The 15,129-nt window shown below is 44.8% G+C and overlaps 1 protein-coding gene across 1 annotated transcript; it reads left to right on the top strand.

The window, feature by feature from the left end:
- The first annotated feature begins 3,710 nt into the window (after positions 1 to 3,710).
- On the top strand, positions 3,711 to 14,754 carry APOC1 (apolipoprotein C1). The gene is made up of 4 exons (XM_089655200.1): positions 3,711 to 3,758; positions 10,954 to 11,032; positions 13,743 to 13,893; positions 14,564 to 14,754. Exons 2-4 carry the CDS (start codon positions 10,978 to 10,980, stop codon positions 14,613 to 14,615), a joined length of 258 nt encoding a protein of 85 aa, XP_089511326.1. The 5' UTR covers positions 3,711 to 3,758; positions 10,954 to 10,977; the 3' UTR covers positions 14,616 to 14,754.
- Positions 14,755 to 15,129: the final 375 nt, after the last annotated feature.

The raw sequence follows: 15,129 nt of genomic DNA, 5'->3' as shown, positions 1-15,129 counted from the left end.
ACACCAACCCTACCTGTAACTCTAACACCAACCCTACCTGTAACTCTAACACCAGCCTTGCCTGTAACTCTAAAAACAGCCCTACCTGTAACTCTAACACCAGCCCTGCCTGTAACTCTAAAACCAGCCCTACCTGTAACTCTAAGACCAGCCCTACCTGTAACTCTAAGACCAGCCCTACCTGTAACTCTAACACCAACCCTACCTGTAACTCTAACACCAATCCTACCTGTTACCCTAACACTCACCTGTAACTCTAGCCCTCACACTAATGCTTGCTGTTACTCTAACATTAAATCCATGTGTCCCTAACTCTAACCCTAAAATAGCTGCTTAAAAGTGTAACTGTCCAGAGTGGGATGGACCCATGCACTGGCTGAAATGTCTCCACGCTCCGACAAAGATCCATTCAGCAAAACAAAGCTGGCAACCAGGTGTCATCCACATCTTTAATTATCTACTTGGTGGGTACACAGCATAGCTAACGAGTTTCGGCTGCACAGCATTAGTCATAGCCCATCTTAAAACATACTGAACACACAATTAAATAGACATCTCAACTCGCGAACCAAGCAGAAGAAGCAGTTGGATAATAATTAAAATCAATTAAGTAAGCAACAATACATAATTAGTAGAAACAACATAAATACAAATCCAATGTACGCTGAATCATAAATCCTAAGTGGCCCCTGCAAAGAAGCCAATTAACATATACGTATAAATTATTGTAAATAGTTCATAGCTACCACGGGTTATTATGATTCAGCAGCCTGTCCACAAAATGCATTTTATTTCAAAAAGAGGTCCACATCCCACCCATGATTAAGACCAGTGGGTTCTCTGGTTTGCTAACACTAACCCTGCCTATAACTCCAACACCAACCAACGTCTTGGTGCCAGAGTCTAATGCTTTAGCTGGATCCATTAACAATGGAATGAGCATTTCCTACTCTGGAAACTTTGGACAGCATAGAGCAGTCATTCTCAACCAGGGTTCTGTGAAATCCTAAGGTTCCTCTAGAGGTTGCAAGGGGCACCTTGGGCTGTGGCTGAGTGACACCCCATTTCATGGTGCTGCATAGTTCTGAGGCCAGCACTACTTGGCACAGTCAGCTGGAAGACATCAATGAGCTTTTATCCTTCTACGAGGGCGGCATTCTTCCCAAAGACCACCACTGTAAAGCTGGCATTCTTCCCTCTGACTACCAATGTAAGGAGCATTCTTCCCACTAACCCCCAATGTAAGGAGCATTCTTCCCACTAACCCCCAATGTAAGAGGCATTGTTCCCACCAACCCCCAATTTAAGGGGCATTCTTCCCACTGATCACCAATGTAAGGAACATTCTTCTCACTGACCACCAATGTAAGGACCATTCTTTCCACTGACCACCAATGTAAGGACCATTCTTTCCACTGACCACCAATGTAAGGAACATTCTTCCCACTGACCCTCAATGTAAGGGACATTCTTCCCACTGACCACCAATGTAAGGGACATTCTTCCCACTGACCACCAATGTAAGGGACATTCTTCCCACTGACCACCAATGTAAGGGACATTCTTCCCACTGACCACCAATGTAAGGGGCATTCTTCCCATTGACCACCAATGTATGGGACATTCTTCCCACTGACTACCAATGTAAGGACATTCTTCCCACTGATCACCAATGTAAGGGACATTCTTTCCACTGACCACCCATATAAGGAACATTCTTACTACTGACCACCTATGTTAGGAACATTCTTCCCACTGACCACCAATGTAAGGAGCATTCTTTCCACTGACCTCCAATGTAAGGAGCATTCTTTTCACTGACCTCCAATGTAAGGAAAAGGGCATTCTTCCTACTAACCCCCAATATATTTTTTTTAAACAAAGTTCCCTGAGACTTGAAAATTATTTCAATGTTTCCTCTAGGAAAGTTGAGAAAGGTTGGTATAGAGCAAGGGTCTCCAAACTTTCAAAACAAAGGGCCAGTTTACTGCCCTACAAAACTTTAGTGGAGCCAGACTGTTTCCAGGGGGAGAGGAAAATGCCCTGGCAATAGTGGCAGTAAGTAGTTCAATACGCTTGGTGGTCAGTAGGAGTAAAAAATTACATAATTGGTGTCAATGGTAGGAATAGTGCCTCATCCTTGGTGTAAATTGTGTAGGAAGGGGGAAATAATGCCCCATCATTGGTGTCAGTGTGCAGGGGGAATAGTGCCCCTCTCAGTGAGAGGAATAGTGCCCCATTATTGGTGTCAGTGAGAGGAACAGTGCCCCATCATTGGTGTCAGTGGGAGGAATAGTGCCCCATCGTTGGTGTCAGTGGGAGGTATAGTGCCCCATCGCTGGTGTCAGTGGGAGGAACAGTGCTCCATCATTGGTGTCAGTGGGAGGAATAGTGCCCCATCATTGGTGTCAGTGAAAGGAATAGTGCCCCATCAATGGTGTCAGTGAGGGGAATAGTGCTCCATCATTGGTGTCAGTGAAAGGAATAGTGCCCCATCAATGGTGTCAGTGGGGGAAATAGTGCCCCATCATTGGTGTCAGTGAAAGGAATAGTGCCCCATCAATGGTGTCAGTGGGGGGAATAGTGCCCCATTATTGGTGTCAGTGGGAGGAATAGTGCCCCATCGTTGGTGTCATTGGGAGGTATAGTGCCCCATCATTGGTGTCAGTGGGAGGAACAGTGCTCCATCATTGGTGTCAGTGGGAGGAACAGTGCTCCATCATTGGTGTCAGTGGGAGGAATAGTGCCCCATCATTGGTGTCAGTGGGATGAATAGTGCTCCATCATTGGTGTCAGTGGGATGAAAAGTGCCCCATCATTGGTGTCAGTGGGAGGAATAGTGCTCCATCATTGGTGTCAGTGGGAGGAATAGTGCTCCATCATTGGTGTCAGTGGGAGGAATAGTGCTCCATCATTGGTGTCAGTGGTGGGTATAGTGCTCCATCATTGGTGTCAGTGCGAGAAATACTGCCCGATCATTGGTGTCAGTGGGACGAATATTGCCCCATAATTGGTGTCAGTGTGAGAATTAGTTCCCCAATCTCTGGTGTCATTGGGAGAAATAGTACCCCATGTTCGGTGTCAGTGGGAGGAATAGTTCCTTGTATCAATAGAAGGAATAGTGCCCCAAGAGCCAGATAAAGACAAGCAAAGGGCCACATCAGGCTCACGGAGACCCTGGTATAGAGGGACAATTTCATGCTTGCTCGTGACCAGGGGTGGACTGACAACTCATGGTAACCCCAGGTAATAGAGAATCATGGGGCCCCTGTGTCCTTGCCCAAACTCAAAAAAGCCTATGAAAAAGGTACCAGGGGCATCTCATGGGGCACCCCACTGACCCCGGGCCCTCAGGCAGTGCCCGAGTTTCCAAATGGTCAGTCCGCCCCTGCCTGTGACTCTTTCAGCTAGCCATAGATGACTGCCATGCAAGGCACAGGATCAATCAGACGGGGATTTGGAACAATAAATTCCACCTTTGAACTGCAACGTTTCATTGAACTCCTAGAAAGGTCATTGTTACTTATAAACTAAGTTTTGGTCTCTTTAATCTACTTTTCTATCGGGATTTTCACAGCAAATAATCAAAGGCTTTGTTTGCTAATGACAGATTGTATTCTACATCCTTCAAGGGGAGGAGAGGGTAGGGACTCTTCTGGTAAATGTGAAGAGGGGGGCATGCAATGGGGAGGAGCATGGGCACATAAGAGGATGTGTGTCTGTAATCACAGGATCAGAAGCTATTTGTCTCTTGTCAGGTGAGTGTTCTGAATTTATTTCCTATCTGTAAACAGGACAAGGTTCACTATGGAGGAAGTTTGTATTGCCTTTGATCTAAATTCTAGGAATCATTTTATAATCATTATCGTATTTGTATATTATGCAACATTTTGTTTTGCTTGATATTACATTGTTTTATGTCTTTTTTTTATGTGCATTATTTTTTTATAATGCACTTTTTTTTTCTGATGCACATTAGATTCACATAATATTCTATACTATGTTATGTTAATGGATATATTACATTGATGGCAAAACCATTCAGTTTATATATATTTTTCTGTGTATATTATGCTATGTTATTTTATTTTTTTTATCAAATGCCATATGATATATGACATTAAACATAAAAGCGCAGAAGAATGAAGGCAGAAAATGATCAAGTGATCTGGCCCACCTTGTTTTTTAAAAAAAATCTATTTTTTTAAAATATTTTTGGTAACTCTTAAAAATTACTGAAGGCCCCGTTCACATATTATTATTATTTCAGGTACTTATATAGCACCATTAATTTATGCAGCGCTTTACATATATATTGTGCATTCACATCAGTCCCTAACCCTCAAGGGGTGTACAATCTAAGGTCCCTAACCCTCAAGGGGCGTACAATCTAAGGTCCCTAACTCACATTCATACATACACATACTAGGGACAATTTAGACAGGAGCCAATTAACCTACCAGCATATCTTTGAAGTGTGTGTCGCGCTCCAAATAATTACTGAAGTGAACTAAAATATATCCAATCGTGCTATATATATATATATATTTTTTAATAATATAAAATGATTATCAGTGTTAATACTAGTGATCCAAAAAAACACAAAGAAAAAATAAAATATTCAATACGCAATACTTTTGGTGCAATTCGCATAGACATCTGTATCTTGTATGTCTTGTAAATCGCACCTGAAATCGGCATGTCCCCCGACTTTGAAATCGTTCCACTTCATCCTGCGGGCATCGTTGGCTTGCTTTACAACTTTCCTTTCCGTGGAGTGGTCCGGTGTCACCCCGTGCGGTCGGTGTCACCTGGTGCGGCACGCACCCCTCCCCCACTCCTGCATCGGGACGCCACTGATGCAATACTTTTGGTGCGATTTGCATAGACATCTGTATCAGATGTCTTGTAAATCACACCTGAAATTGGCATGTCCCCCGACTTTGAAATCGTTCGACTTCACTGTAAGTCATACGATTTCAAAGTCGGGCTTGATGTGAACAGGTGCAAAGGCTAGGGGAATAGGGGATCATGGGGCCCCTGTGTCCTTGCCCAAACTCAAAAAAGCCTATGAAAAAGGTACCAAGCAGGGGCAGACTGACAACTCATGGGGCCCCTGGGCAATAGGGGATCATGGGGCCCCTGTGTCCTTGCCCAAACTCAAAAAAGCCTATGAAAAAGGTACCAAGCAGGGGCAGATTGACAACTCATGGGGCCCGCGGGCAATAGGGGATCATGGGGCCCCTGTGTCCTTGCCCAAACTCAAAAAAGCCTATGAAAAAGGTACCAAGCAGGGGCAGACTGACAACTCATGGGGCCCGCGGGCAATAGGGGATCATGGGACCCCTGTGTCTTTGCCCAAACTCAAAAAAGCCTATGAAAAAGGTACCAAGCAGGGGCAGACTGACAACTCATGGGGCCCGCGGGCAATAGGGGATCATGGGGCCCCTGTGTCTTTGCCCAAACTCAAAAAAGCCTATGAAAAAGGTACCAGGGGCATCTCATGGGGCCCCCTACTGACCCCGGGCCCTCGGGCAGTGCCCAAGTTTCCAAATGGTCAGTCTGCCCCTGTTCTCACCTATGCAGTTTGCGTTTGATTTGTTTCCGCAGTGCGTTTTGCATTGAGTTTTTTGCACTTACGTTTTTTGTGTTTTGCCAGATTTTTGCTAGGCAGATTTAAAATGCATCAAAAACGTGGCAAAAATGCATCAAGTACGCAATACATGCTTTTCTGCAGCATTTCCATTGAAGTCTATAGAACCAAAAATGAACTTTTTGCGTTCACAAAAGTCCCTGACCCTTTCCAAGAACCACCCTGGGTGAAAACGCAGAGATGCGAACGTGTCCCATAGGAAATCATGTTAAATGGACTCTAGTGTGTTTCTAAGAAATGCAAAACACAGCAGAAAATGCTTAGGTGTGAACCTACGGAACCTACGGTAAGGCAGTCTGCGCCCAGGACCGATCGCTTGCATGTGATTGCTGCATGAGTAATTTCAGGAAAATGGACACCATCAGCTGCGGGAGCTGGCAGCCTTCCATTGCTTTCAATGGGGCTGCCTCTTGCAACTAATCGCAGGAACCCCCACATGCAATTTTGTTTGTCGCCCCAAAAAAGAGGCTCCTGCTCTTTTTGGGGGCGACAAGCTTCTCACAATTTTTAAAGTCGTGGTTTGCCTCAATGGTCGCACAACAATTCACATCAATTCATCCTTACAGGATAATGACACCCAAAAGCGCATTAGGTGCTGCAATTGCCATGTGATTTGGGGGTCACGGTTATTCTGCCTGCAATTCCAAATCATTAGATGTGAGGTTTCCTCTGGGTTTCCAAGGTTCGGAAAGGCTGGTATAGAGGGATAATTCCATGCCTGTAGCCATACATGATCGATCGAACACCTTGTCCCATCCAGGGGCATATTTACCACAAGGCAAACAAGGCACTTGCCTAGAGCGGCATTTTTCATGGGGGCAACACCTCTCCCCTGAAAAAGGGATGAAAGAAAGGATCCATGCACCATGGGAACCAGGTGGGATCCGAGACAAGCTGTGGGGTGCTTGATGGTGTATGTAGAGCCTGGCTCTTTTTCCCGGGAATGTCTGAAGCTGTGAAGATGAGTGTCTCTCTATCGCTGGGAATGGGGGTAGTGGAAGGCCCTGAGGGGTGGGGGGCAGGGGTGTTGTTGGTCAATGTCAGGCTGTCTCCATGGTAGGGGGAACAGGGGGTTGAGTTGGTCGGTGTCCGTGAGGGCAGACGATTTTTGTGTTGCCTAGGGCAGCACAAAACCTAAATACACCACTGGTCCCATCCCATTATTTGGAACAATATTTTTGATCTCATATACTTTGTATAGATCAAGTGGTCCATTGAGTGCAAAACAATTTTCGTATTTATTTTTGCTACTTTTTGTCTGCATGTAGATCTAAGTTGTCCCAGACATGTTTAAATCTACTTACAGTGAAGTTCCAGTGAAAATTAAAAAAAAATTAAAGTCAGCAGCTACAAAAACTGTAGCTGCTGACTTTTAAAAAATGGATCCTTGCCTGTCCCTCGGTCCCGTGGTGCCCCCTCCCCAAAACCCTTTCACTGGCCATCCGCTGTTCCTGGCGCCAGCATCTTCAGCGTGGGCACCCGGCTGTGACAGCTTGCGGCTTCACAGCCGGGTGCCCATTGCGCATGCGCGAGAAGTGCTGCGCTTTGTGAATGGCTCATAGTCTTCTGGGATTTGTAGCCAGAAGACTACGGAGAGGGAGGACAACTTCTGCTTCCGATCGCCTAGGCGACGGCAGCGGAAGTGGCAGTGGGTAGCTGTCAGTTTCGGGTACCGCTCCCCAAAGGTGCCAATCCTCAACAGGGAGTGGGGGACCAGTCCTTAAAGTGGAAGTTCCCCTTTTTGGTGGAGCTCACCATAGATACAATTTTCTGTATTGCTCGATTTCCCCCATCAACACAATCAGTGTTGATGGGGGAATGCCTCCCACAGCACTATTGTGTTCTGCTGGTGGGCAGCCTTCCTTGCCAGCAGAACACAATGATCACTGCTAGCGTCTGTAGCCACCGGTAGTAATTACATGTAAAAGATCTGACAGGCTGATCGATGGATTTACTTCAGTACAATCAGCCTGCCCATAGATGGATCGAATTTCGGCCAATCCCTGCTAAAACAGCAGAAATGTGATCTATCTATGGCTGGTTTTAGGGTTGACTCTAACACTTGTGATTGCACCCTGTCTCTCGAGGAATCAGTAAGGAATTTTTTCCCTGCAGGAGCAAATTGGATCATGGTTTGCAGGGTTTTTTTGCCTTCCTCTGGATCAACTGTGGGTATAGGATTATAACTTTTTTCTTTTAAGGTTGAACTGGATGGACTTTTGTCTTTTTTCAGCCAGACTAACTATGTAACTATGTAACTAATCTCAGCTTGTTCAAATAAGCTTTGGCAATAAAATCTGGAAGCTGATTGGTTTCTATGTAGAGCTGCATCAGATTTTGCACTCTCCAGTTTTAGTAAATTAACCCATTTGTGTCTTACTATATCACATTCGCACGTGTTTTATAAAAAGTTATATGGTAATTACTGAATTAAAGTGGTTCTAAAGGCTCAAGGTTTGTTAACTAAAACACCTTCTGTGTGCAGAGTCCCCCCAGTCCCCCCCCCCAAACCTTACCTGAGCCCCCTCTGATCCAGCAATGTTCACAATAGCATGTATGGCAATGGTACTCAACCTTCCTAATGCCGCGACCCTTTAATACAGTTCCTCATGTTGTGGTGACCCCCAACCATAAAATTATTTACCCAGTAATTATAATTCATGAGTGTCGTTTTACCTCCAATACTGCTGCTTTCAACACAGTAGCTGCTTTCAACACAGTAGCTGCTTTCAACACAGTAGCTGCTTTTAACAGAGTACCTGCTTTCAACACAGCAGCTGCTTTCTACACAGTAGCTGCTCTTTACACATCGGAAATATGTGTTTTCCGATGGTCTTAGGCGACCCCTGTGAAAGGGTTGTTCGACCCCCAAAGGGGTCGCGACCCACAGGAGAGAGAACCACTGCTGTATGGGGACTCTCCCTCCTCAATGGCTGAGACAGATTGACTGCATCAACATGGTGACAAGGCGCTTTGGGGGTTGGAGCCCCCCTGCTCCAAAGCACTCCCCCATGTTGAGGGCATGTGGCCTGGTATGGTTCAGGAGGGGGGCGCTCACTCGTCCCCCCTCTTTCCTAATCTGCCAGGCTGCATGCTCGGATAAGGGTCTGGTATGGATTTGGGGGGGAACTCCACTCCATAAAAAAAAAATTTAATTGTCGGGCAATGCCAACAATTTCTTTTACGTTCAGCTGTCAGCGGGGAACCCAACTGACAGCTGAAACATAAATTAATGTTTCACTATTAAAATGATGGATGACTTAACTACCTCCCATCCGGCCCAGGGGAGGACTGACCATTTGGAAACTCAGGCACTGCCCGAGGGCCCGGGGTCAGTAGGGGGCCCCATGAGATGCCCCTGGTACCTTTTTCATAGGCTTTTTTGAGTTTGGGCAAGGACACAGGGGCCCCATGATCCCCTATTGCCCAGGGGCCCCATGAGTTGTCAGTCCGCCCCTGATCTGGCCGTTGTATATAAACGGCCGGACAGTGTTAGTGCAGGGTCGGGTGGCCATTTATAAATGTCCACGTGCCCTGCTTGTACGCGCTCCCTGGGAGCACGCAGCACTGTGATCCGGTGCCCACTGTGTCCTCTGGACACAGGGAAACACCGATCGTCGTACGGGACCTCACATGCAGAGTAGTAAGCAAGATGTCACTTCTGACATCATTGCTTACTACGTGTGAAATCTGTGAATGATCACAGAGATCACATGGTACAAGGCTATTCACAACAGCCTTGTACCATGTGACAAGCTGTGACCAATCACAGCTCACACAGTAGTTCTCAATGGCTGCAAGAATGCAGCCAGAGAGAAGGAGAAATGATTGCTTTTACAGCCCTTATGGGTGTAAAAGGAATCAGTGTAAAAAAAAAAAAATCTTCATCACCCCCCACAAGTAGTACAGTATCACCATGGTGACACTGTACTGCTAGGGTGACAGTATGTACAAAAAAACAAAAACAAAATAATAATAACAAAAAAAAATAAAAATGTAAAAAAAAATGTTTAAAAAGTATAATTTTTGGTTATAAACTAATTTGGGTTGTTTTTTTATACTAAAAAGGTAACGGAATAAATTTTGGCAAAGATTTATGATGAAATATTATTTATTTGCAAAATTTTATAAGAAAAATACTTTTTTTTAAAATTTTTTGGAAATTTTCATTTACATAGCAAAAAACAAATAAAAACCCCAGTGGTGAATAAATACCACTAAAATAAAGCTTTATCTGTCTCAAAAAATGCTAAAAAATTCATATGGGTACAAAGTTGCAGCACCGTGCAATTGTCATTCAAAGTGTGATAGTTCTGAAAGCTGAAAATTGGCCTGGGGGGGAAGGGGGGGGGGGGGGAGTGTCCGGACAGGAAGTGGTTAAGCATTTGTCCTTTGCTATATACAGTATGCTCTAACATGGAGACCCCCATAAACTAGAGTTAGTTGGAATGGTTTGTTTAGCATTGTCACAGAATAAACCTTTATGGGTGTAAAAGCAATCAGTGTAAAAAAAAAAATATTCATCACCCCCACAAGTAGTACAGTGTCACCATGGTGCACTTTAAAAAGAGTTTTGAACCAATGTGTTTTCGCAATACGAAGTGTATGTTGGTGCCAATTTTTATATGCAATTACCTGCTTTTTTTTCCTTCACTATAACTCACAGAATTAGCTGTCACTTTCCCCTGGAGCTAAAGGATACTTTGTTTCTTTTATCTCAGGAAAAAAACTAAAAGGAAACATTGTTTCTTTTAACTCATGGAAATGAACTAAAAGGAAACTTTCTTTCTTTTAGCTGGGGGGGAAGTTACAGCTGATTCTGTGAGCTATAGTGAAGAAGAAAAAAAAGCCGGTAATTACATTTAAAAACCGGCACAGACCTATAGTGACAGTGACTTTGTTTTTACTTCTTTCTCACCTCTGGAACGGATTAATTGATTTTCATTGCATTCCTACGGGAAACCACATTTTGGTTTATAAATTTTTTGCAATACGAAAAGTCCCGGAGAACGCATTTTCGCAATTCGTAAACCGAGGTACACCTGTATATAGAAGTTGGTTTACCTGCCAAAGGATTTGCATTTCTGTCCATTCAGTCCTGAGATTTACACAGATCTGCCACACAGCACAGCCCTGGCAGTAGGGTGGACTATATATGTCTCTGCTGGAGTTTCATTTTCACTTACAGTTGACTGGTCTTCATGTCTGCCTAGAAATCAGCTTTATGGTTTCACTGTACTATAATTGTGTTTGTGTTTTGTACGGTAATTGCATGAAGACCCTGCATTCTTTTTTCCTAGGTGTGATCTCCAGCTGTGGTGAAGATGAAGCTAATCCTTGCAGTCTCTGTGGTGATTATTGCTCTCTCTGTGTTAGCAGGTATGCCAGTTATTGTAGTTGACCTGATACAGTTACATTATGGAAGACATATTACAAATGTAAAGTGCTTGTAAAGGCCCCCCCCCCCCAATACCTACACAAGCCCCATCTCAATCTAGCGATGTGCATGAGAGCCTCAGCTGTCCCTGTTCTATGCCTCCTTATTGGCTGAGGCAACCATTGGCTCCCGATACTGTCAATCACAGCCAGTGAGCCAGGTGAGAGCGGGGAGTGGAGCCAACCCGCATCTGTGTGTGAGTGGACACACAGAGCAGTGGCTCTGGAGTGAGTTTCCATTCTCCCCTGATTGTCCTATGAGGCTGCAGGACCCAGTGAGCTAGGTGAGAGCGGGGAGTGGAGCCAACCCGCATCTGTGTGTTAGTGAACACACAAAGCAGTGGCTCTGGAGTGGGCCTGCTTGGGTGCCCCCATAGCAACAAGCTGCATGCTGTGGGGGCACCTGGCAGGTGGGAGGGGCCAGGAGCACCGGTGGGGAATCCCGAGAAGAGGAGGGTCAGAGCTGCTCTGTGCAGAACCATTACACAGAGTAGGTAAGTATGATATGTTTGTTATTATTTTTAAAAATTAGCCTTTTGATATCACTTTAATCTAATAAGTATAACGTACAAAATGGAGCCTTTCAGGTCATTTAATTGCAATTGTAAGATGTTTAAATTGCTACAAAACCCACAACAGTAAAATCAGTCTGTATATGAAGTAAAGCATGCTTCTTATACTCACTGTGGAAATTAAGGGATTAATACTCCACATTTTGTAAAAAGGCTGTTTGATCCTGTTTTCTCTGATCCTCCCCTTCTTCTACTTCCCCAATCCATCTTCCGATAGAACAGAGCTATACATGCTCAGCTTGGTGTGTATTGCTAGAGAGCTTTTTTTTTCTTGGGAGGGTGCATGTGATCAGCACAAGGCCAGTCACACTGTCCAGACAGAGGGTCCTGCAGTCTCATAGGACAATCAGGGGAGAATGAAAACTCCTCCTACAAGCTTTAACCAGTGCTCTGCTGTACACTGATAAAAGTCACAAGACTGCTATATACTGCTGATGAGAAAAGGTATTTAGCAGTTTATATTTACTAAAATAATTGCATTTCCATGTTCTGTGTGCTGTGGGAGACCAGATATAGTGAATGCAGGGTCCTGGAGACCAGATATAGTGAATGCGAGGTCCGGGGAAATCAGATATAGTGAATGCAGGGTCCGGGGAGACCGGATATAGTGAATGCAGGGTCCGGGGAGACAAATATAGTGAAGGCAGGGTCCGGGGAGACCAGATATAGTGAATGCAGGGTCCTGGGGAGAACGGATATAGTGAATGCAGGGTCCGGGGAGACCAGATATAGTGAATGCAGGGTCCGGGGAGACCGGATATAGTGAATGTAGGGTCCGGGGAGACCGGATATAGTGAATGTAGGGTCCGGGGAGACCGGATATAGTGAATGCAGGGTCCGGGGAGACGAATATAGTGAAGGCAGGGTCCGGGGAGACCAGATATAGTGAATGCAGGGTCCTGGGGAGAACGGATATAGTGAATGCAGGGTCTGGGGTGACCAGATATAGTGAATGCAGGGTCCTGGGGAGACCGGATATAGTGAATGCAGGGTCCGGGGTGACCAGGTATAGTGAATGCAGGGTCCGGGGAGATCAGATATAGTGAAGGCAGGGTCTGGGGTGACCAGATATAGTGAATGCAGGGTCCTGGGGAGAACGGATATAGTGAATGCAGGGTCTGGGGTGACCAGATATAGTGAATGCAGGGTTCTGGGGAGACTGGATATAGTGAATGCAGGGTCCGGGGAGATCGGATATAGTGAATGCAGGGTCCGGGGAGACCGGATATAGTGAATGCAGGGTCCGGGGAGATCGGATATAGTGAATGCAGGGTCCGGGGAGCCCGGATATAGTGAATGCAGGGTCCGGGGAGACCGGATATAGTGAATGCAGGGTCCGGGGAGACGGATCTAGTGAAGGCAGGGTCCGGGGAGACCAGATATAGTGAATGCAGGATCCGGGGAGAACGGATATAATGAATGCAGGGTCTGGGGAGACCAGATATAGTGAATGCAGGGTCCTGGGGAGAACGGATATAGTGAATGCAGGGTCTGGGGTGACCAGATATAGTGAATGCAGGGTCCTGGAGAGACCGGATATAATGAATGCAGGGTCCGGGGAGATCAGATATAGTGAATGCAGGGTCCTGGGAGACCAGATATAGTGAATACAGGGTCCAGTGAGATCCATGGAATTCTAGGGTTCATCTAATATAAATGTTGCTAGGGGTTCCTTGAGCTTTGGTTAACTGACTCTCCATTTCATGGTGTCTGCATAGTTCCAAGGTCAACACCACTAGGCAAAGACAATTGCATGACATAATTGATCTGTTTAGCTTTCTGTAATGGTGACATTCTGACCACAATTGTGAGGGGGCATTTTTCCAATAGACTGTTGTTATTTTTTTTTTTATCTCCAATCTTCAAATTTTTGAAAGTTAGTAAAAAAAAAAAAGAAGTGAAGTACAGTATTTGTCCTTAGCAAACGGCCAGGTTTCATCTTTTATTCCAAACAAGAAATCTGACTACATAACAGAAAGTTTTGATTGGAGTCGGCCTTCAGCAGTATTTTTATATCATAGCTCTTTATTTTAAAGGGACTCTTCAATATTGCTTGTTCATTATTACTTATTACATTTCAGGGCCCAGCTCTGCTGAAGCAGAAGAGTCACCAGTGAAAGATAAGGTGGATTCCATTGTATCATCAGTCAAAGGTGTTGTAAATAAAGCTCAGGAACACGTCAAGAATGCTTATGAAACTGTTCGTGACAGTGAATTTGGCACCAAGACCAGGTATCAAACCCTTTCCTTTGTCTGTTTTTATGGAAACCATTGCCCAATATGAACTATGGCGACCAGGGGCAGACTGACAACTCATGGGGCCCCCGGGCAATAGGGGATCATGGGGCTCCTGTGTCCTTGGCCCAACTCAAAAAAGCCTATGAAAAAGGTACTAGGGGCATCTCATGGGGCCCCCTACTGACCCCGGGCCCTCGGGCAGTGCCTGAGTTTCGAAAATGGTCAGTCCGCCCCTGATGGCGACCTATAAAGAGACACTACTGTCTGCTCACATCATTGGTTGGTTAGAGACATGCTGAGCAGGGGTTAACATCTAGGGCAATAAAGGGGTCAAATATGTGCCTCACATTATTGCGCTGCTTTTTACTAACAGATCTCTTTGATTCTTTTTCCTATATTCTATTCTGGTATGTCATTTTGCCTGCATGGGCCGCCCATACGCAGTACATTGCAAATATTATACACAGACCAATGTTTCGGAAAAAAAAAATTAATTTGGTGTTTTATAATTGTTTATCGTGGTGTGAGCAATCTTTTTTTGTATATGTGAATCCCAAATGGTAATAGGCATTTTTAATTGTGGAAAGGGTCACAACAGATGATCAAGGTTACACATGCGGATTTTTTAAATAATGAATCATTGGTGTATTTTCTGTTTCAACAGGACCTTCTTCAGCGATTTGGGCAAGAAAATAAAAGACAAGTTCTCCAAGTAAAGGAAATGAATGTTTGATTCTTGACTTTAAAAAAACGAAAATCTGAGAAGTATTTCCTCAAATATTGTAGCCAGCTCCTCTGTCAGAGCGAATCTAGAATTCTATGATTCATAAGACACTAATAAACGATGTTCCCCAAGTCTTCTGTGCAATTTGCAATGGCATTTTCATGTAGCACTACCCCCGTAGGAGTTGCTGAAAATTTGGGTACCCCTATAATCCTGCACAGCCAGGCAATAGGCATTTTCCATAGACTTGCATTCAGAGTCAACAAACAGTCCTCGAGCTTGGTCTTATTGTTTTATTAAGGGGTGATAAACTTGGATGGGGTAAGGGGTATATAGGATGCCCAATGGAACAGCAAACCAAGGACAAACTGCTTGGCAGCTATGTACAAGTCTTTACACAGCTCAAACTCTTCTAAGAGAGCTCTCCAGCATCTCCTGGTGTACCACACCAGACCACATATAATCCTCTTCTTATCCAGCTGCCTGAGGGAATCCAGTGCCTACCA

This window comes from Staurois parvus, unplaced genomic scaffold (assembly GCF_062004578.1).
Source record: "Staurois parvus isolate SC_StPar_1 unplaced genomic scaffold, SC_StPar_1.0 ptg000827l, whole genome shotgun sequence".
Taxonomy (NCBI): Eukaryota; Metazoa; Chordata; class Amphibia; order Anura; family Ranidae; genus Staurois; species Staurois parvus.
Note: the sequence above shows the minus strand (reverse complement) of the source record. Positions and strands in the feature narration are given on the sequence as shown.

Coding starts and splice junctions, on each gene's coding strand:
- APOC1 (XM_089655200.1), top strand. CDS start 10,978: ATGAAGCTAATCCTTGCAGTCTCTGTGGTGATTATTGCTCTCTCTGTG. Junction 11,033..13,742: donor TGCTCTCTCTGTGTTAGCAG/GTATGCCAGTTA, acceptor ATTACATTTCAG/GGCCCAGCTCTGCTGAAGCA. Junction 13,894..14,563: donor GAATTTGGCACCAAGACCAG/GTATCAAACCCT, acceptor CTGTTTCAACAG/GACCTTCTTCAGCGATTTGG.